Source organism: Excalfactoria chinensis, chromosome 5 (genome assembly GCF_039878825.1).
Source record: "Excalfactoria chinensis isolate bCotChi1 chromosome 5, bCotChi1.hap2, whole genome shotgun sequence".
NCBI classification, from domain to species: Eukaryota; Metazoa; Chordata; class Aves; order Galliformes; family Phasianidae; genus Excalfactoria; species Excalfactoria chinensis.
The window spans coordinates 27,613,076-27,637,562 of record NC_092829.1 but is presented as its reverse complement, the minus strand read 5'-3'; the positions used below and the strand labels follow the sequence as shown (position 1 = coordinate 27,637,562).

Here is a 24,487-nt window from a genome sequence, read left to right as displayed (position 1 = left end):
TACCTTAATGGGCAAATAACAAAGATCATGCTAAACATAAAGCACAACAGCCCAGAGACAGATCAGACCTCCTGTTTACTCTGTATTGCAATGAAAAAAATGTTGAAGGTGGCAGATTTGAAGTGCTGCAGAACTGTGATACAAGTGTTATATAGCAGACCGCCATAGAATGTTACTGAAATCACGAGTGATTTTTAAGGAAATGTGTAAATAGTGACAGAATACAAATACAGAACATGTATAGAAGGAACTTTTTTTTTTTTTTTTTTTTTTTTTTTTTTTTAAGTTTCCTGTCAACTGCACAGTCTGTGAAATGCCTCACCAAAAAGACAGAAAAATCACTTCCTAATACATTAGTCTTAAAAATTCTCCCAGAATAAGGGATTACTGAGGCTATCTCTGGTATCCGTATCATTGCTTTGAGAGAACATACCACCTTACTAGCACTGAGCAAATTAATTATTCCTAACATTGCTGCCGTGTGAAACAATACATGTCTGAAGATGATGCTGCAAGTTAACATTTTCATTTCGCTTCGCAGGCATCTCTGCTGCTACTACAATGAAATCTGCATGTTCCAGTTCTGGGGCAAGAGGCAGAAGAGCTTCTTAAAATATTCTTATACAATCACAAGTTGGCATATCCATAACCTGCTCAGTAGTCCTTGTGTGGTATGTATTACAGGACTGTAATATGAGCTGCTCTGCCCTACGAGCTTCAACTGCAGTATGCTAGAAAGAACAATTTTCTTGGCTCCAAGTCATTTACTTGGACATCCACAAGGTGTAGAGGACATACTAAGCAAAAAGACTCCATCCCATTCAGCTGACATCCCTGCTCTTCCACGCTTTCCCGCCCCCAATACAAGCAGTTAATTCAACCTTTTGCTTACAAATACAGACTGCTCCTCAGTTCTGCTGTGTTCGAAAGAGGAGAAACAGCCCACTGCTTTAGTATCAGTAACTAGCTATGGATAACTGCCTTTTTCAAACTGTTATGAGCATAAATTTGAGGGGAAAAGTACTAAAAGCATCATTAAAATTGCATATGTTACAAGCACAAGTATCCTTACCTCACTGTTCAAACAGAGTACTAAGCACACACTTAAGACATTAAAACCCACTGTTTAAAAGTTAAAACCCTGAATCAAAACCTCTGCTCCTTATCTTCCATCACCCAGATCTTCTGTTACAGTAAATACCGACAACTGTAAAATCTGACCTCTCCTCAATCTTTGTTTTCTATTTGTTTGAATGTAACACAACACATACATAGAACTATCTTCTTTTTTCATGCCCCCAGCCCAACACTTAGAAAACACTTAAAGTCCAATATGTAACTGATACTAGGAAATCATTAAGAAAGAAAGCAATAAGCACTGCAAAAACAAGCAAATGGGTTAATAAACATTGGGAAAGCTTTATTTATAAAATTCATTCGTATTGGGTGTTGAATGGGATCTATATATGAAAGCAAGACATACATAAAAACTGAAGAACAGTATACAGCCCAGATTTCATTAGGCACAAACACCAGCTAAATGCAATGAAAATAATGCGTTTGGTCTTCCAATATTCACAGTTAATATCTCAGTGGAGGTGAAAGCTACTGTGTAACATCTGAAACAGGAAGTGAGGAATACAACAAATGAACTCCTCAGAGAATCTCACTGCAAACATAATTAGCCATCTGGAAATTAGGCAGAAAATCTTTATTGACATGGCTCAGCTTCCTAGTACTGCACCTTACTTGAGGGGTTACACCTGTAAGTAAGGCGAGGGCACTTGCGCAGCACTGCAGCCTTCCCTGACTCCCTTCAAAGAGATGTACCTCATTGCTCTAAATGAAACTCTACAATAAGAAGACAACTGCAGCTAAAAGTAACATTCCACAGTGTTACATTTAAGTTAAACACACACCAGAAGATAAAGAGCTGAAGGAGTTGGTTTTCCTGTTTTCTTTACTTTTTTTCTTTTTAATAACATTGTAACAGTATAATGCGAAAGGAATTCAACTGCCATTATCACCTCTGTAGTTTCAGCATGTACTTGTTATTTGACTTAGGAGCACAGTAAGCGATCAAACATATTTATACATAATTAAAACAAAATCGTTATTTACCTCAAAATCTGCTGTGCTACATGGCCACCACGCATGGAGCTCAGCAGCAAGAACAGTGTTTGCATGTACAGAATGTGATGTTTTGTTGACTCGCATATGTTCTAACAAGTGCACAACGAGACTACACAAAAAGCACAGTATGTTGGATGCAGGTAGTGATACATATTTTAAAGAATATGTATCTTCTTAAATCTGTGGAATCTGTATTAACTTCAGCATACAAGAAGTGATTTCCAACATTTTCATGTCAAATTTATATCAGATGAGACTTAATGTTTAATTAGTCAATTATATATTAGTTTAATATGCTCGTAGAACATAATGCAGTTTAAGCTGCTGTATTTTTATTTTTTTTTACAACTCATTACTTCAAGCCTTCCTCATATTACTGGTCTTTGCTCTTAAGAATGTCTGCAAGCTGCTTATTACCTTTCACGTGTAACCAACAACCTCCCCTTTCTGTACTGAAATAGAGTATTTAACAGGCAGTTAGCATGAATGAAGTTTCACTAAAAATACTCAGAACTGCCCCACGGTGCAATGCATCCTAAGCACCCATTTTCATAATTTCACAAAAAATCTGAACAGTATTAGTATACATGTAAAGGAGATTTAGACAACGGCTAGTTTACATTCTCTAAACAATTTAGATAGCAGCTCAAAGCTGCCGGGTCTGTGATACAGAAATATGAGTTCAAATAAATTGAAAGACCTATTTATGTAGTCTGCTGCACGATACCTTCACAAAGCTTTACTTCTATGATTCTGCGATAATAATGCTGTATATTTCAACAGTAAAACTTTTAATTATCATTTCAAGAAGTCCACAATATAATGCTACAAACAAGGACTCAGAATGAAAGTGCTCTCTCGTCAGAAGCTGCATCCCATGCCAGTAATACAGCAAGCAAAGTTAAGAACTGTTTACACTGGTGGTCTTACCTGGCTAGGTTGGCTAGGAAAACAGGCTCTCCTGGTGTTGAAATCCTCAAGTGCTGAAGGCCTTACATTTGAAGTATTGTAAGGTTCACTGGTTACTACGGTTTCGTGTTGGAAAAGGTGATCTTTCATTAATGAACCTGATGTATTTTCTTGAGTACTCTGGAAAAAGCAAAAACATTCTTGAAATGATTTTGCATTTACACAAAAGCTGTTCCTGAAGTAGCAAGGTCATACATAAAAGCAGCAAAATTCTACACAATTTGTTAGAGACATCTATAAACACAAGCATTTTAAATTACACATTTGTAGGTACGTATAAATACATTTCTTAACGATGAGTCAGCTTTGGAAACGAAGAGTTCATTTTCTGCAGAGCATACACAACTTGGGAGTCAGAGATACAGGCCTTTAAGTCGCTTGCCAAATCTGATACAAGGAACTTCTTTAGTGTAGGAGGGGTTAACCCAGGCCCCAAGATAATGCTTTTCCCTCACTGCCCACAAGGCTGCCAGTATTTACAAATATAGAATTGTAGGAAAGAAAAATTACGACTAATGAGGCAAAAGCCAGTCAGAATTTTTAGTATGTTAAGAAGCAAGACTGCTTAACAGATATACTGGAAAGGAAGAGAAAAATCAGTGTTAGCATATACTGGCTCAATTAAAATATCTAATTACAGCAAGTGTGTATTAAACAGCTAATGGCTGTCTTTTTAAAATTAAGGTTACATTAGGCAATTTGATACAGAACTGACACCATGTGGCAGTGTATAATGAGATGTCTACAGAACGTATGCCACTCAGAATGAGGAAGAGGAAGTATGTTTGGGTGGAACATTGGCTTGTGAGACGATCCAATTTTCTAAGAAGAACAGAAAAGCAAACACTTCCCATTCTATAAGCTGAGTGGGATATACTTGAGATACAGTGGAGCATATTGAGATAAATCTCATTAAGTTGCTAAAAAAAATAAAATAAAAATGCTGTATGTTTTGTTTGCATTGAAAGATGCTGCAAAGTTAGCTGTCACCACTTGATAGCTCTAAGAAAATTCTGGCATCGTCCAGCTTCCAGCTATGAGAATACTTCCATTTTACCACGAAGATTTCTTATAATGACTTGGATGCATCAAGAAAACATGAATGGAGCAAACAATGAAAAAAATACTGCAGAAAATTACCGAGGAGGTACCTGAAGTCTTGGCAGGGTAAATGCTAACACTGAATTGTTAGCTTTCATTTATCAGAATAATTAAGAAACTTGCTCCAGAATTTCATGAGCACCTGAGACACATAAAAACTCCATGCATCAAATTAAAATACACTCAGATTAAGTCAAAGTAGCTACTCTGTTGCTAATGTTTATGAGAAGGAGAACAATCACTAAGAACTTACATAACACTCACGGGTCTCTGAGTGGAAAAACACTTGAATTAAGAAGTCAATTCCCTATCAACTTTAATTAATACCAGTGACACGTACTCCATGAAAGGAAAGACAGGAGTTCAATAAGGTTAAAGTTCAGCTGAAAAATACTGAAGACAGGCAAAGCTCCAAATAGAAGCACTTGCATGGTCCTTGAGCACCACAACACTACTAAGCCAGCTGCCTTCTATTTTCTGGTCAAATACTGCTGGGAATGGAGTAGAAAACAATGTTAAAATGACTAATAAGTGTTAAATTTTGAAGATGTATATTAATCTTAAGAGCTAAAGAGCACCAAGTATTAGTGTACTAACAAATACCTTGCCATCAGGACATACTCCTGAAGGTACGTTTCCCAATGACACAATGTTACAAACCTCTACCTAACCTTAAAACGAGTTGAGAACTCCCAAAGCTACTATTAATTTGTGTGGTCTAGGGTTGAAGATCCAAGAGCTGCTACTCCTTCCTTTCCAGGAAAAAAAATACCTGTCCACATGCCAGTTCCAAGTCTACGTCGAAACACCTTGCATTGCTTTCTGCCCCTGCAGGTGACACACACTCTCCCTATAAAACATACAGGCACTGATCATCTATTGCAGCATTAACAGTGCCAGTTAGTGATGTATTAAATAGATTGTCATCTTAAAGCAAGCTTTTGTGCCCTGTATGCAGCAAGTACACTGAAACGCTTTTACTGAAGTCCAGCATTCCAAGTGAAGTCACACAGCCTACTTCATGGACAAATAAGGGGTGGCAGGAGATAAAGGCACTTGAACTCCATATGGTGAGAACTCAGGACAACTCAAAACTCATTCAGCCTACCAACCCAGACACCGAAGGTAAATGGAATGGCCTAACTTCTGAGTCTCAACAAAGATGAAAAGTGAATAAGTAGGTTATTGACTACCATCAGCCTATAATTACTCATCATGCAAAATTAAAGAAAATACCCAATGCATTTTTAATCAAGGTGATAATTTAAATACAGCTAAAGCACATTTACTGGTAACAAAAAGGGCTGCTTTGGACAGATGCATCCTGTAGCATTTTATGACAAGGTTATAAACACCTGAAACCCCTATCTGCAATGGAAACACTGATGACCTGAAGGGAGAAGTCCTATAAACAAAAACACTGTTGTACTGAAAACTCATTCAAGTAAAACGCAAACGTTAACTTTTCCAGAAGAACTAAGTTTGGTATATTAAATATTACACACAAACACAGATGCACGCGTTCCCTTTTTCTACTGCCCAAAGCAATTACATCGCCCACATTCAATATCCTTTAACCACTGCCTGCAAAGTACAGTACTGGCATAGGTTATTCAGTATCATCTGTAGAGTAACCTACGCCAGTTTTTAATGCACAACGGAAATCTGGTTTGCTCCCAGCTGCTGGTATAATAATTACTGTCCTATGGTTGCTAAGAGATACTCTGAATTTTTTTTTCCAAGACTACTAAAACATTTCTGTGCGCGCAGGCAGAAGGATGCTGGGTAAAGCAATAAAATGACTCCAGCTGTAGCTCTCCAGCAGAATTCAAAGCCAGATGACAGCTGTAGAGAAAATGAAAACCAGACTGAGCTTCTCTTCTTCTTCAAGTTCTCTCTCCTTACTTCTCCCAGTTTGCCAGAGTTAAGTCTGGGAGAGAATTCAACATTGTTCTGCAAACATTGTTAAAAATGTTCTGCTCTAAGTTTAATGATTACACAGAAGGATGTCTCAGAGACCACACTTCCGCTGCATCTCAGCTCTTATATTTACTTCCCACGAGGCCTGAAAATCTGCTGTTTGGTGGTAACCACCACAAGAGCGTTTACACTTTTGTCTCTAATTTTTAATTCTGAATAAATGATACGGGTTTCAAAACCACTCAACTTCCTTCTGCTTCAGCTACTTCGATGACTGATGGAGCAACTACTTCCAGAGCTGACAAGAAATTCTACTACAGCCAGGTATGTACGTCTGATGTGAACTATTACGTAGATTAGTCTCAGTTTGAAGTAAAAAATAAGGCATTTGACATCTTTCTTGTAAGGATGTTCTACTAGAATATATAAATCACAGTAGAGGCTATTAGGAATTCCAACGAAGAAATGAATAAATTAAGACACCAGGTGTAACTCTGAGGAAGTAAGAGAGGGATGGGGATGTAAACAAGCTGTTGTGGATATTGGCAAGGAAAAAACATCATCTTTTTTGAATACTACGCCACAAAGGCCTAATAAGTACAAATAAAATTAGCTCATTTATTATTAGATTTTACTTTAATAATAAATTGATACTACATTTACTTCCAGGAATTACATGCAATTAAATAATGTACACTGAATACTGCTAATCTTTAGTGCTTAGTCACGTCATGTTTTTCTCTACAGACAACACTGTCAAGTATAAATTATTCCACAGTTGCTTACAAGTTATAATGCCAAATTACTTTTGTAAAATGAGGCTTGTTTAAACCTTTGACTTCAGAAGAAATACACTGAATGCTCAATAGTGTATTTATGAAGAGACATGTGAACCATTCCTGTCGTCTTTGCCAGCAACAAAATCCCTTAAACTCTGTTTATAAGTTTCAGACCTTCTCCCCTTCATATTGGCAAATACACAGATGTATCTATTTCTGAAAGCCAACTTAAAGAAATAAAACAACAAAACAACAACAAAAACAAACAAAAACACCAAAGAAACCCAACAAGATCCCATCTTAATTTATTTGCCTTCAGTTTCCTTCTGCCTCGAGTAGTAAGACACTCACGAGCAGAAATGCTTCGCTTATTACTTTGAAACTGTTAAAGTGTGCTGATAGCCTCTAAATAACATCAATGTCTGGATCAACAACATCTGACAAACAGACTCAATCTGCCATATTTTTCAGTTCCCAAAGAACTTATGTATATTATATTCCAAAATCTTTACAGAAGCATTTTTAAAGACATGAACTATGGCTCACATTTTTATTTATTCCTAAGGAGAGAAAAATAAACAAACAAACAAATAAATAAATAAATCCCAACGATTGCTTTCTTTTTGTTGCTGTTAAGCTCTATCGGTTTTAGAGCAAAAAGTTTGTATCTGGAGAGAACGAGAACCTGAGCCAATCTCTGAACAAACAAGCAAACTGACTTAAACAAGCTGCTTGTCTACTACATTCGAAATAGCTGGATTCATACCAAAAAAATTCAAACCTCCTACAAGGACAAATTCTCAGTGTATATTTCCATCCAAATACGTATACATGCACAGGATTTATTTACAAACACTACAGGAAATCAGAAAACTCTGCGTTAACTCACTTGTGCGTTTCTATTTCAAATTAATCTGCTAACACTGAGAGTTACTTAATGATGTGAACAGTTTGAGTATAGTATGCTCATTAAATAACTAATAGCAATTTTAATCCTTTAAGCAACCTTTAAGAGCAAGTATCAATACCTTTAAATGATGGTATTTTGATATTAAGCTTTTAACACTGTTTGTCAACCCAGCACCTCAGAAGCTGCAATGAAGCTGTGTTTTCTTCAATGACAGATTGTCATTGAAAAAGTTACTTTCTCTGCAAGATTTTATTTGAAGTACATCAAAAAAAGTACCTAGTGACTCAGAAGCAAAATGTTAGCCTAAATAGGAATTCCTAGCTAGACAGGAGTTCAGTTTAAAAAAATAAAAATAAAAATAAAAAAAATTTAAGAACCACATGTACAAGTTTAGGACAGCCTGTGTTTCCACCTGCTACATCTGTAAAATATGTTAATACCCATCACAGGTAGGCACTGAGATACCAGCAACATTCCTGACTACATCCGGTGGCTGTGCGTTTTGATTTTATTTGAATTATTTTATTTGCTTCCTGTAGGTTGGAATATACCAGGCAGTAAAAAAGTTAATGGAACCTGGTTTGCAGTGTTCATCACTAATCATCTTGGTTAAAAAAATAAATAAACCAAAAAAGCTAGAATCACTGTAGAAGAAATTCTGTATGCAACTTATACTATGTTTGTACTTCAAGTGTACACACGAAGTATAGGATTCCTGGATAACTAGCAGCTGACTAGAACAGCCAAAGCAAACACTCTGCTAGCAGATGGTGTAATTGAGAAGGACCTACTAAAACTGAAGTTCTCAAATGTATCTTGATGACATTCTAGGGACTTTATTTTCCACACTAACTAATGAAGAAAGAAATGACACTGAAAAACATCAACATACATGATAGTTACTACAGAGTGTTGACAGAAATAAGTTTGCTAACAAGTATGCAATAACCTTTTTGATACCCTGCTATTTTTGAAAAGCATTATGACTACTTAATATTTTTAATCAGAGGAGCTGAATCCAGTGTCTGGAAGTTTGTTCTGATGAAACTCAGTGCATATAAGAGCAGCTGGGATGTTTATACACAAGTGTCAACCTCTTCTTTAAAATTCTGCCCCTACTCTAAAATGGCCTTGCATAAACATAACTCAAAAATTTCAATAGGAGTCACCAAAAATTCTACTAGATACTTTGGAGAACAGCTCATTTAATAAAACAGGACAAAGTAAATCATTACCCCTTCAAACTGGATGTGTGCACATGTATGGGGAGGTGGGACAAGCCAGCATGACTCCTTACATACACAATACATTAAATCAAATAGTCACACCATCCTTTTAAATTAATAATAACAAAAATAAAAAATAAAAACCAGGATAAGTTCTACTTGCAAGAGAATTAGTGGTGGAGGGAGAAAGGAATTAATCACTGTGAAGAGAATGATCACTATTTGGCTATTTCTAGGATTTTATTCTTGATGACTGTTCCTAAAAAAAACCCCACCACTTCTGCACTGACATTCATAAAGCTGTAGTTATGAATTAGTTATTGATATATAAATTTTATTTAAAGAAAACATAGCTACATCAGGGTGGGTTCAACATTCCTTTCATTTCCTCCCCCTCTTTCCAGTATTCTAGTAGGAAAGTAATTCTACTAACATTTATTTCACCTTGGTATGCAGAGATATGTTAAGAGAAATTTGGCAGCTTTCTTGCCTCTAGGAAACAGGTAAATCTTATTTATCCAGAGCACGAATCTACAATTAGGCAATGTGTGCTGTAGGAAATTCATGAAATATGTTTTCCTGAGTAGAAAGTAAAGAAATAATTTTGCCAGCAGTTTGCACTGAAAAAAAGACTGTATCTGTAAATACACATCACAGATTATGCATATTTACTTCTTTTCCTCACTTTCTCAAAAACAAACTTTGCAAAAACATAGAATTGCAGACATTTTGCTTCAATTTTGACATCCTTATATAGAAACATTACAGCTAGGCAGCATAATCAAGAAGTAATTAGTTTCCTCTAATCTCATTAGGCCCGCAGAAATTGCTCAATTATTAATCTTCGAAATAAAGCGTGTTTAAACAAGTCTTTTAAAGCTTATTAAGGATTGCATTAGCTTTGGCCCACATCTCTGCTGTATCAAGACTTCATTTTAACTTTAAATCCAAAACATCCAATTTTAAATACTTTAAGATAAAGCACTGCAAATGAAGAGCAACAGCAGGTGGTTGAGAGACCAACCCTCAGACAGAAAAATTTCTTTATTCCACTATTAAATGGAAGAAAACCAGGAGACACTTCTGCATTACCACTGCATTGCAGCATCCTTTCAAAATACTTGACTCTTCCTCATACCATAACTTGATTCTGCAAAACAGGCTACTAACTTCCTTGAGTTTGACTTATAGAGGTTCTACACTGCACCTATACATACTAACAGAGAATTTAATGTTGCATAAATGGCAAAACTCCATCCTCAAGAAAACATTTATACTATCAGTTTCCTGAATAGTTGCTAAGATCTCCAAGTCAACTTGTTTCTCTAACAGCTTCGCATTAAATATCTGCACTCTGAAAAATGAATGTGTGTGTGAATTCGGACACTGCTTTCCCTGCAACTGCAAACAAAGATGACAAGCACACATAGACACTAGTGTTTTTTTACCCAGTTTTATTGCATATATGTACTATATCTGTTCATATTACTAGCTTTTTAATTGCACAGACTCTTGCATGTTACAAGGCAGTGCTGCAGTATTCGATAATGGTATTTGTGTAAAGTATTGTAATGCTGAAGCATAACGGAGGGCAGGTTACTTCTCACGCTGTTATGACCTACTGAAATTGAATGGTGCCAACAAGGACCTATAAAAATTTGACACTTCAAAAGTGACCGCTTTATCCTAAGTGTGATTTATTTTCTATTTATATGAATTTCTGCCCTTGTATGGATAAGATTCTTTTACCACTATCTCAATCTTTCCAGCCTTTCAGTGCTGGAAGCCTGTATCACTGCAAAGTAAAAATCTAGGAAAAAAGTAGGATGCGCACATAAAAGATCTTGATCCTTCAAAATATTCTTCAGAATAAAAGTAATTTTCCCACAATTTCAAAATATAACCTAGAAGTGATATTTTTTAAAGTAGGGTGGTTAAACATTCTATCGATTAAATACTGTTTACTTAGCTTAGGACAGATAATAACTTAAGTTCTAGAACAGTTACCTGGAGGACTTATTCCATAACATTCAATTTAGTTTTCTTGTTGCACTTATTTTGTTTATTCTCAGTAATGAAAGAAGTTGTTCCAACATTTTCTGTAACTGCATAGTTCATATAAAAATTAAAATACTCACTTGAAAGCAGTCTTCTGCCACTTCAACATCATTTTGAGAGGGTGGGTAGCCTACAATAAAGTTTTAAAAAATGGTTAAAAAAGAACTGTTTTTAATTCACTGTTTACTGCTTCCCGTAGTTCACACCATCCTTCAATAACCCAGCTGGGAGTAGACTTGTTTGCTTTTATAAGCAGTAGGTCACTGCATTTCAAGATGATCTTGTATCACGTTGATTATGTATCATTCATTGCTTATGTGACTTTATTACTAAGTGTACCTCGTCACACTCCTATCTTGATGTAATTCTTGTGAAAATCAATGTAAATTACAATGAAGGGAACGCATTCTTGCTAGAATAACATTTTGAAAACTAAGGGCAGATTATATTTGGTTAACATCAGTGCATGTTGTGCTGTGTTCTTTTGTTGTAAAGCAGCAGAAATTGGAACTGTGAGACCACAAGAGAGAAAATGACTAACGTCCCAATTATTTCTCTTGCAAGAATCAACTCAGTTCAGAAATCACTCTAGTGTGACAAAAAGCATTTTCCTTCAGAAACACCTTTCTCTGTTAATGATAATATTTAAAAAAAAAACAAACCTAAATTTACAACCAAGCACATAATATTTTGTTTAATTTTTTCTCTTTGAGTTACTTTATTTCTTAAAAAACAAGAACAAAAACCAACCAAACAAAAGCACCCCCTGAAACCTGAAAGGGACGTTTTTTCCACTCAACAGAAATTGTTTTTTTTTTTCCCTTTCCCCCTTCCTTCCATCTAGCAATACATTTATCATATTTTCAATTTCAACAGTAAGGCTTCAGTTTGTTCACTAGTTTCCATGAGATCAGTGAATCTCTGGAACCAATTAGGTATACTGCTGTTACAGAAAAGTCTTCTAAAGTCCCATCTGAATCTGTCTGCCACACTGCTCTATTTACTAACAGCTGACAACTTAGAGCATGGTCTGAAGTTATTATCAGATGAAAAGAACACATAATTTCTTAAAACATTCCAGTTCAGAGTTTAAGACAGAAGCTATAATGAGCTTCTGAGAAGATAGAAGCAAGCAAGAAACCGTAACTCTAGCTTATTCCATAATCTCTTCAAACAAACAAACAAAAAGGCAATGTTTTTTAATTTAGGGAATTACCTTATTAGTGTTGGTGAAATCATTAAAGACACTTGAACGAACAGCACTTTCAGAAAGCCTGTTTTAAAACTGTTACAATCTTAATGTGGTATTGTCCAATCCACATCTTTAAACATTGCTGATATCACACTGAAGTGCATTGCATATCACCTCATATTAAACACACAAGAAAACATAACCCCTTAATCTGAATAGATACCTTGAGAAATATCCTCCACTGCTCTCCGAATACCTCTGTCAAACGCTCTTGCATCAGCAGGACTCTGAAATGTGAGGCCAAACTTTTTGTCATCAATCTTCCAGTGGTAAAAGGTTGGAGTAACTTTGTTGTAAACGAGGTCCTTCTTTAATGTGCATTCCAAGACCACCTTCCAGAAATAAGACAGGAGGAAGAAGTTATCAGTGACTAATAAACTTGTGGACAAAATGTAGTCTTCTGAATCATCTCAAAATATGCATCAAAAGAACAGATAAAAGCCCTTGTTTAAATTTCTTCCTATTACAAGGAAGTGATTTTAAATTAGTTTCCACTATAGCCAAATTATTCGCTAACAGTTACTGATACAGAGGTACATGTTCAGGATACTGTGTACTGGCTGCATCTTCCCTCTGAGATTCTCATCTGTGCAACCAGTACAACACACTTACCAGAAGTTCTTCAAATGAAAAAGGCCACACTTGAAAAAACATCAGCAGAATAATGTTTTTTTTAATATCGAATATTACAGTATCACTAGGAATTTTATTAGTATTATTACTCTGTATGCTTTTTGAGTGCTGAACTAATTTTACACTGCTCTCAGGCAGTTTTCTCTCAGTAAGACATAAGAATACATAACTATTTGCCTAAGAAACCACTGAAGGTATACATACACATTGTTGTTTATTAACAATTAACACATTATTTATTAATTAAAATCACTCCCTGTACATCATTTCTCCACTTTAATTTAGCTGATTTTAAAAATATATTTGCGTATTTAATTTACTTGTAATCATTACTGAACGTAACCATCAAAGCATTGAATGTTTCCTGACAATTCAAGACGAACAAGCAAGTCTGAAGGGATGTGCATTCATCTGTCCCTGTATCACTAGATATAAACAAATAAACAAAGATAACCCATATCACTACTTTACTATTAAATTTCAAAAATGTACACAGGGAAACTTGGGCAAGGAATATTAACATTTTATTATTTTTACATTATTTTCAGAATATTAATTTTTAATTTTGTTTTGCACATAGTATTTTGAAGAGAAAAAAATGCAAGATTTATTTTTTCTTCTCCTGCTCTTCATTAGTTATTTCCCCCAAACCAGAGCCCACTGCTGATCATCACCTCTTGCATTTTACTGCCTCTAATCCCCATTTTGAGAAGACTGTTGTGGCTTTTTTTTCCACACACACAAACCCTTCCTACACTAAAATCTTCTTACTCCACTCTGATTTCTACCCAAAATGTTTTTTTTATTTTTAATTTTTAATTTATTTTTTTTTTTACTGCCTAAAATCTCCCTAAAATGCAATGAGGTAACAAAAATCACCCTTGCAGGTCTACAGTGTACTCAATGATCTTATCTTTTTCCTTTTGATTATTTTTATCTTGCTTCCTGCAAAGAAGTAAAACAGTTCAAAATAAAGACTTCTCAAGTCACCTCGTTACTAGGCCTGGGATGACTGTTAGGGTATCTCTGCCATATGAAACACCAGCTACTCCCACACTCTACTGCATGCAGTTTCATCCAAAATCTCAACAGAAAGAACAACGAGGCTGATTTCTCCCTAGTATCTCAATGAACACCTGCTCTGGAAGGAGTTAATACAGATGATTACTTATCTCCATTTACAGTCATCTGCTGTTCAAAAGAAAAATGTTAAACTTTTTCACCCTGACTGATGACAAAACATATAAGCCACGTTCTTCAAAAAAATTCACTTGGTAAAGGACTGGATAAGAACATAAGATAGATCAGGGAGATCTACTAGACTTTTCATTCCGGAACATAAGATTCCCCATACTCTAAAAACCTGTAAGCTTGAGCATAATGTATGTTTAGCACTGCTGTTACTAAGATAGAAGGGAGCTACTGTAAACACAGTAAAACAGAGCAGCAGAGTGACCAGGTTAGAAGGGAGTGCAATCGTTCCCAGCAGACTGGCTGGAGCCAGATCTAGGAAGGTGGGTATAATAAAGGAGGAAACATGTAATTATGTCAAGGGTATTTTGTGAAGACTTTACATTCCAACACAGATCTAAACACCCTGGGTAAACCAGCAGGGAGCATTCCCTCTCCTAAATTACTTCAGTGGTGCCACCACTTTTGATTTCTTTCTCAGTTGACAAGAATGCTTTTTGTCAACCCCACAAAATGTTTTAAACAGCTACGTACCACACAAATTTTGTTATCTTCTATGTGCTGACTGAAGTTGGTTCCTAACAATACTGACAGTAACCTAACTCTTCAGTACATAAAGAAACAATGAGGAAAAACCCCAGAGCCACAGCAACAAGGAACCTCAATATTCTGATGTTCAGTCCCAAAACACTTGATTTACAAAGCTGACACATTAAGATCTACAGCCTATTATGTGCCCCTATATGCTATAACATATATGGAGAGATTTGGCATTTTAGAATGGAATTGCAGATGTCAGTAGTGTCAGATACAATACAGGAAGATGACGCAACTAAGGTCAGTTAACAAGAAGAAAAGAAAGCTTTCTCATTCATTTACAGTACAGCCATTGAAGAGGCAGCTGGGTACCCCCACCTCGTATCCTAGAATGGATTTGCAGTCGCTTTACTATCAGATCCATCTTTCTACTAACATGTAGGCCTGAACAGTTTTATCTGTGTTACAATTACCATGTATCTTATGTAAAACCCACAGATCTGAACTATATCTGCACTCTAAGTTGATGTATTTTGGAAGTCACTTTTCCCCATCTTCCATCATATTGTTTTTTTGTTTGTTTTTGTTTTTTAATATATAAAAAATACAGGATCAAGGAATATTCATATCTTTTCTGGAAGGTGGGCAAATTCACAAAAGGAGGATTTGCCAGTCAGAGGAAATAAGAATAAAATCTAGATCTGTAAAAGTATTTTAATAGTGTGTAATGTGACAGCAGAGAGAAAAAAGAAAGACCATCTGTAAGGATAAGCTTCATCTTTTCAAGGAAAGAGAAATTTTAAGAAATGGTTGTATTTTTAAAAAAATGTTTATCAAAAAGAATTATATTTCATCTTACTTTTTCTCCCCTATATTGTAAGATACAATAATGCACAGCCAAAGGTATTTGGACTAGAAAATTAATTGTTTGGCTCCATTAAAAATAAGTTTAATGTTGTGCTAGAAAAGTGAATCCTCAGGAATACCCCTGAGAACAAACATACAACAGTTACTTACATAGAAAACAAAGCTCTGAATAATATTAAAATCAGTGACCTGATACTTATCCAACAAAAGTTCTTCTCCAATCCCTATTATGGTCCTCTTGAAAAAGTGTCATGACCTTGATATATTCATGCATCTTGGTGTAGGACCTTGCTTCTTTTATGCCAACAAGGCTCTTGTTATGTACCATGTAAGTTTGTTGTTAATGCATGACACATTAGCTTTTGCATTATTTGGAGCCTGAGGAAACACATGCATCTCTTCACTCTGTTACTAAATCATCGTTGCTGGCTCTACATTATTCCTCCCCATAGCCTAGGTCTGTATGTGTTAGGTCCTTGAACTTCATTCAGTGCAAACTGGATAGGTGTTCTTACTGAATTTCTTATTTATCCTGTATTTCTGACTGGCTGACTTCCAACCGCAATCTCCCAAAACTGCAGTAAGATCAAAATCTGCCTTAAGTGGGGGAGTGTGGGAGAGGAGGTGCATTTTCAGGACTAAAAAGGTCTGGAAACGCATTCTTAGTAACGCGGACTGGCTTTTGGACAGGAAGAGGAGCAAAGACATTTAAGCTTTCTACCAGAAGCGGAAACGAAACAATGCTTGTCCAGGGGAACTTGGAGAGAGAAAGCAAACAGGGACACTGATGGCTGCAACATTTTCATAAGCATGTGGGAGAAATATTAAATCAGCCTTCAGTTCTGAGCATTTTATTTCCCTTAGAATCTGAAGGCAAGAAGTGAATACTGAAAGCATTAAGAATTAAGAGAAAATTGTCAAGTACTTCTAAATGCAATTAAGCTGCTCAAAACCAGCTCCAATACATCTAAAAAAAGTTCTAAAGGGAACTACTGCAAAGTGAGGAAGGAACTGCAGGTGCACATAGCTGTGCGGGAACACAGGGTACTCTGCTAATAGCACTACGCCTCGCTGAAACAACTGAGTCAGCAGAATTTCTATTTATATGCTCTCTTCCTACAGCAGTCACAGTCAAGGCAGAAAACTCAGCAGTCCTGCCTCAAGGGAGAAACGGGTATGCTTAAGAAGAATCAGCAGTACAGCGTAAGAAGCAATCCTATCTTCTAAGCTTACACAGCTTAAGTTTAAGGAATTGTAAACTGGCAGAAAAGAGTAAGCCTTTGTTAGAAGGCATTAAGATAGAGATTTTGTGTTTTCCCTGCTTTGTTTCCACAGTAGGACACCCCCTTTGGAAAACTGTTTGCTACACAAGTACACAAGCAAATCTTAGCCAGTCAATTTTGTCTTCCACAGACCTGCATGTAGCAACAGCTGACACTCTATTCTGGTTTTCCTTCTCTGAAGCTGACTTTCATGATGCTGTTTAAGACATTTAATTACTGTAGCTCATAAATTAATACAGCCTATGTGTTCCATCAAACCAAATGAATTACTTTGTGATTTCTTCCCATTCAGAATTTTTTTTTACATCAAAAGGGAACCTTTTACTCACCACAGCCAAATTTCTCAAAAAAACACAAATAATTACTGAGCAATTCCTTCTTACTTTCTGTTCTTAACAAATTAACCTATTTCCTAAAGGTTGACAATGCTGCTATTACACAGGCTAACAAACAGATTCTACTTTGATCCTCCACTGGGGAAAAAAAAAAAAAATTAAATTAAAAAAATAAAAATAAAAAAAAATTACCCAAATGTTTTCCCAAGCAGATGAAAATCTGCATGAAAAGCTGTGTTTAAAGGTTTCTAAAAGATACACGTTTAATTCTAGAAATGTCTATCTTGTTAAAGTAAATAGTTGGATCTCTAGGTATACAATCATAAGAACTGCTTTCAGTAACAGTATTAGATTGAGATTTTAAGTTTTCTTTCCAGTCTACGAGCACCAATATGCAAGCATCTATTCTTAGGCTCTATATCACTAAACAGATGTAAATCGTTACCGTTTTATCCCTGAGTCGTTCTCCATGGATAAGAAAATCAGCACAGCTATTCTCTTCCTGGGGAATGACTTTGAAGACTGTGACACAGCTTAGTCCACCCCCTCCAAGTGGTAACCATCCACCACTTGAGTCATCTCGGGTCATCACCACAGCTCGCACTCGTGCATAACTATTACTGGAAGAGATGCAGAAAAAGAAATCAGTTTTCCATAAATGCAGAACAGCTAGTTAAAAAAACATGAGAAGATAAACAAGCAAAATAAATAAATAAATAACAAAACCACCCAAATCAAACAAGAAAACCAACCTAGCAACAACAACAACCCCAAACACAGTAAATAAAAAAAAAACACCACCACCTCAACAACCCCACAACCAAGTAATTCACATTCTGGAGGCTGAGTGTTTCTATAAATGCTACCTAGAAGAAACCATTCTAAAGTGACTCTCAAACATTCCCATCTAGTTTCACATTCTCTTTAGGGCTACTTCAGAAGACTGCACTTTTACTTGGAGTTTTCGTGTGGTTTCTTGTAAAGAAACAATCAGACAACATACTTCCTTAGAGTCAACATTTTTATTCTTCTAGAAACTCTGCAGTCAGTGATCTAGCTAGAGGGCTGGGGGCAGGATAAGAGTATGAATCAACTCCTGACTTATTTTAGACTAATCATGAAGCGAGTCATTCACCATGAAATCACACAGAAAAGAGAACAAGAAAGCAGAAAGAGGTCAGGCCTTCTGCCACTGAAATCTAAACAAGAACAGGCTTCTGGCCAGAAATACTGCTCCCTCCCTCCCATATACAGCAGCCCTCCTTTGGAGAAGGTAAGTCAGAACACATGTGGGGTTTGACAGTAAAATTGGTTATGGCCACTTAAAATCTAATATACATCTAGTATCCATTAGCTGGTTCTAGCCTACATTTGCAGAGTATGGAAAGTTACTTGAATTTTACAATCTAATGACAATTTTAATCATTTAGTATTTTCATAAAATAAACAGCTATTGCTTCTTCCCATTCAGATTCATTTTCCAGAGCCTCAGAAAAAAAACAGTCTGTAACCTTCTCCCTCACATTTTACTTATTTTTAATTAAATCACACATTTTAGTTTTGAGCATGAATTTGATGCTACATGTGTTGTAAAACTGCATTTTTTTTGCCAAGGAAGAAATACGATTCTATCCTACATTCTAAATATGGCTTACTGCATGAATGAGTACCCCAGCACTTCAGGAAAAATAAGCTCCACGGCATCTTCTTGCAATGTATTTCAGATCTACTGGGTATTTTTGCCAATAAGGACTGAATAGGAAATATTAAGGGAGGACAATACTATTCCTTCTGTACAGAAGTACTTGCGATACAACCATAACCAAGCTTGTATTTAAAAAAGAAGTCAAATTTCCTTAAATGCCCCCAAATAATGGGAAATAGGGTGGTGTTTTGTTGTTGTTTCTTTTTTTTTTTTTTTGGGTGTGTAATTAATACATTACATTCAAAGACATATATGATTCATACGTATGATTCATACACACGTGTGTGTATACTTATATAAAGAATTTTGCTGCAAGCATCTAAAGCCTAAACACATAAAGGTTTGCAGAACGGGGGAAAAACAAGACCATCCAATTTTAGCTTACAGGCAAGTTAAAAGTTGTTTATAGACTTTCTTCACCCCCTAACAAACAAAAACTAACCTCCTCCTTTTAAACTCATAGTTAAAGTGACACTTCACTCAACATTTCTCACCATTTCTGTATCTGTATTTTTAAGTTACAAAAAAACCCAATCCTTCATTGCATGCATCTATTAGTCCTAATGCCTGAAAATAAAAATGGTTATCCCTTGATGCTTAATTATTACGGATATCTAAATCATTCATTGGTCTCTATACCTATACTTAACTCAGTGATAATTTCACATTGCAACTGTGCACTTAAGGTACAAATAATCATTCATCTCTTATTTGTCTCACACGGACACAAATACCTCTTCTGAACAGAGGGTGCCCAGACCTTCCTGTGGAATCACAGCAAACAGGATGCACTAACTAGTTAAACCTACACTGTATTTCCACTGTTCTCTCTGCAAGCCAACTACAAATTCAGCTTAGAAGTTACTCATTCTATAAACTTTATTGACAATCTAGATATTAGAGCTCTCTTTTACATACCAGTAGAACTAGTAAGCTACTCAGAAAGAATTCAGGTAAACATTTAGATTTAGCCACAGAACTTCATTTAGAATAAATGAGGGGGGAAAAAAAAAGAAAAAAAAAAGAAAAGAAAAAAGAAAAAAAAAGAAAAGAAAAGAAAAGAAAAGAAAAGAAAAGAAAAGAAAAGAAAAAGAAGAGAAGAGAAGAGAAGAGAAGAGAAGAGAAGAGAAGAGAAGAGAAGAGAAGAGAAGAGAAGAGAAGAGAAGAGAAGAGAAGAGAAGAGAAGAGAAGAGAAGAGAAGAGAAGAGAAGAGAAGAGAAGAGAAGAGAAGAGAAGAGAAGAGAAGAGAAGAGAAGAGAAGAGAAGAGAAGAGAAGAGAAGAGAAGAGAAGAGAAGAGAAGAGAAGAGAAGAGAAGAGAAGAGAAGAGAAGAGAAGAGAAGAGAAGAGAAGAGAAGAGAAGAGAAGAGAAGAGAAGAGAAGAGAAGAGAAGAGAAGAGAAGAGAAGAGAAGAGAAGAGAAGAGAAGAGAAGAGAAGAGAAGAGAAGAGAAGAGAAGAGAAAAGAAAAGAAAAGAAAAGAAAAGAAAAGAAAAGAAAAGAAAAGAAAAGAAAAGAAAAGAAAAGAAAAGAAAAGAAAAGAAAAGAAAAGAAAAGAAAAGAAAAGAAAAGAAAAGAAAAGAAAAGAAAAGAAAAGAAAAGAAAAGAAAAGAAAAGAAAAGAAAAGAAAAGAAAAGAAAAGAAAAGAAAAGAAAAGAAAAGAAGAGAAAAGAAAAGAAGAGAAAAGAAGAGAAAAAGAAAAGAAAAAAAGAAGTTTGCACTCCACACCCATTTGCTTTTTGAAAACTGAAGAAGGAAAAGGCAGAAGTAATGCATGATACTTCAGAATCTTAGCTCCTTCCATTTCCCAGAAGTCTTTCAGGAGTCCTGGATCTCCTTTTTTCCTTCCCCTTCCCATAGTGGGGTGCCTAACTCAGTCTAGTTAACAATCTTGTGTCTTCCTTCCATATTTTCTATCCTTTACAGTCCTTTCATACATTTTAGAAACTACTGTCAAATCCACTCTATTAGTGCAGGAGCCAGAATAAACTCGCCCAGTAGGTAAATCTGTAATATTGGTTGAATAACTTCTTAAATTGAAAAGAAACACTTTTTCCAGACAACTACCTTATATTTAACCAGATAAATTCATTACTGCACTTGCATAACAATGCCAAAACCAAGAAATTGCTTTATTATTAAAAAAAACCAAAAAACAGCAACAACTGACATTTGTTAATGACAGCCATCTTCAGTAACAGTACAAGCTGGCAGAGCAGCAGCAGAACTCACCAGGATTTCAACTTCCAGAAATCTCTGCAAAACAGGGCTGCCTGTCACAGCACTGGTGGTACTGAAACCAGCCAGCTCTCCTGTGCTCCTCTATCCGAGAGCCCTGTCTACAACTGGGAACACCTAGCACTAATTGCTAAAAGGCTGTGGAGGTCTAGCTGTGGGAAGGAGGGCAAACGAGGTTCCAGTGTTTTTCTGCACAGTCCCTACAGTATTTTTTAAACCCTACAGCCTGATACCTGTACCATGTACAGATATTGCTGACAGAGCAGCTTGCCAGAAAAAAAACAACCAAAACCAGAAATTAGTTGAGCTCTGATGAAACTTTTCAGAGGGCCACCACAAGTGTGAAATGCAGTTGGAAGGGAAGCGTTGAAACAGCAGGTCCAAACCTACTATATTACATGCAAGGTTTCCTGAGAGTCTCTGATTTTGGTTGTGGCCACTGGAAATTTAAGTCTGAGCAAGGTTTATGGGAAATGAAAAACAGCATTTTGCTCATAAGAGCTCTCTGCTTACCAAGAACAGAAGTGCTGCAGTGATACTTACTCAAGGAAAATTATACTGTAGGTAAATTCCACCCTCCACCCAAGCTCATCACAATTTATAAGTTATTATAATCACTTAAAAATACCATACTGTCTACCTCCTTACTTAAGGCACACTACTCTGTTGGATAGATAAGTCCTATTCACGTAATTCTGAATTGCTGTTGGGTTTGATTCTGGTGGTCCACAGACTTGACTCATGTTCACTTTAAGAACAATGACCACTCAGATCTGACCAAAGATATTAAAGGCACTCCTCCCTCCCCAAAATCTGTATTGTTGTAATGCTCTCAAGCCAAAAGTAACTTCTGACCTGAAGGAACAAACTGTTATTCCAGGCTGGGAAGCACTCCCCTGACTCTGACAGACAGAGACATCTTCAGCCTAGCAACTAATGAATAATCCCTTTAGGGCAGAGGGGGTGGATTTTTTCCCCTCTCTGCCCCCTTTCTTTAAAAGGGGTTGTCTTAGTTTTATGTATTTCTTATTTGCAATGTCAAACCAGTAAAAGATACCGAAGTGTTATTATTACAACATTTATCCTTTCTTCCATTAAGGATTCAAGAGACCAAAGGCTAAGGATTTTCAGCCAAAATATATTTCCCAGAGAAACAGAGGAAGAGATGAAGAAGAAAAATAAATAAATAAGTAAATCAGACATCTTGTTGCAGTCTGTTTATTTTAACCCCATTTCAAGGAAAAGACTTGCACACTGTTGATTCACACTTAACATTACACATCTTTTATACTGCACTTACTATAGGACAGAAAAATAATAGTGATCTCAAAAAACCTTTGCACAGACAACCAAAGTGGATGTGCAAACTGTTTTCCAGTAATATAAAACTATTACAATCTCCATTAAAAACAAAAAGAAACAAAAAACAAACAACAACAACAAACACCTGGTTCTGTAAGTTAGAAAACTGAACTATACAAGAAATTGATCTTCCTAGCTTGAGAAATATTACTTGTATTCTAGTTTCTTTCAGAACTGGAATGCAGCTTTATAGAAAAGGAGCCGGGTGTCCAGCTGGATACCACATGAGCCAGCAATGCGTCCTTGTTGCCAAGAAGGCCAGTGGTGATCTGGAGCAATGCTGCCAGCAGGGATGTGACCTTGCCCCTCTGCCCTGGGGAGGCCTCATCTGGAGTGCTGGGCCCAGTGGGGCTCTCCAGCGCAAGAGAGGCATGCAGCTGCTGGAAGGAGGCTGGTGAGGGTCTACATAAATAAATGTCCTGGTTTTATTAGTATCCCATATCACAACACCATGCAACAATAACACAATGAAACACAAATAACTGCAGATGACTGAGCACTGATACAGGCTGACCAAAGGCTGTCAAGCATCTTCCTTGGAGACCTCTGAAAGATGTTAGAGCAAGGTTTGGACCAGATGGACCCAAAGGTCCCTTCTATTCTCAAACATTCCATGGTTCTTTTATTCAATGTAGTATTTCAAAGCACAACCACTTCAAAAATACTCCTTCAAAATTTTAGCTAATTTGCTTTAATTTATGAGAATTCACGTTAGTTTGAAGTAAGAGTTGTCACTGCACACAACTACAAGATAAAGACTTCTGACAAGGTTAAAAAAAAAAAAGGCATTTTGAATTCTGAAAACTCTTGACACATTCTGCTAAGAAAATACACTGTCATCACTGGCACACAAGTAACAGCTCCAGGCTGATCTCAGTGCGAGCTTGTCATGGATCAAGGCTCCTTACCTTTGACTAACACTTTACACACGTACTTTAACCCCTCCAACTTCTGGTGCAATACAACCGTGTGTTTGTAGCCTCACCCAAAGAACATACATGAACCATACTTGGCTTTTTATGGCTCTCATTATCCAAACAGCTTAGCAGATAATTTTACAATTCCCAACTTCAGAAGTGTTTATGAGTACGTGCATGCCCGGGATACCAGAAGGTAATACCAAACCGCTGAGCTAAAGTCTATTTGACTTGCAGATAACATTTGTTGAGTATTGACTCAATTTAGAAGAAAATAAGTAATTTGACCAGTATCACTTGAACACACTGGAAACCTGCTCATGTTATAAAGCCCTTTCTTACTGAAAGTTTAGAGAATGACTGCCACCAGCATCAGACTCTAATGACTTGTCTATAATAAGAGACATAGGCAATGTATATACTATATAGGGAAATACAGTACTACACAAGACAATTTACATCAACAAAATATATGACAGCATATCCTATTATTTTGCATGTGAAAGAAACTTATGTGTACGTATATATATATATATTTTTTTTTTTTTGCAGTAACTATGTAAGAGACTTTGCCTGACAGAAATGTTACAATTATAACAGCAAATCAGAATACACACCAAGTCATCATGCTGACAGAAGGCAATATTTTATTGATTTTTCTTCTTTAAATTGAGAATTAACAAATAAGGTCCGAAGTTACAGCAACCATGCATAGCTGCAATAACTAAGCAATGCATTTTTTGTTAAGATTTTAGCAAGAAAAGGCATGGATTTTCAGAAGGAACTACTAGACCAATGCTGGTACATCTAGAAGGCATCGACTAAAAAATGAAAAGCTGGGTTCCATAATACTTTGGAGTTTGCATATAAATAAAATGAACTGGATATACCTGCTTCAGCAAAATAAATCCTATGGAAATACAAATTATGAGCAAACTAGCCTGAACCCAACATGGCAGAAATAAAGGGCTACATTGGAAACTATCACCTAAGAAGGCTATAACTGGTATCTGAGTTTCATAAAAAAAAACCAAAAAGAAACAAACAAAAAAAACCCCACAAACCACACAATGGT

The 24,487-nt window shown here is 36.2% G+C and overlaps 1 protein-coding gene across 1 annotated transcript in view; it reads right to left on the bottom strand.

The window, feature by feature from the left end:
- Positions 1–24,487, bottom strand: part of SPRED1 (sprouty related EVH1 domain containing 1) — a 57,994-nt gene that overhangs the window by 5,827 nt on the left and 27,680 nt on the right. Inside the window, exons 2-5 of the mRNA XM_072339394.1 lie at positions 17,640–17,814; positions 12,512–12,680; positions 11,177–11,226; positions 3,064–3,222 (exon numbers count right to left, since the gene is read on the bottom strand). Coding sequence (XP_072195495.1) covers positions 3,064–3,222; positions 11,177–11,226; positions 12,512–12,680; positions 17,640–17,814 — 553 coding nt within the window. The remainder of the gene's footprint in view (positions 1–3,063; positions 3,223–11,176; positions 11,227–12,511; positions 12,681–17,639; positions 17,815–24,487) is intronic.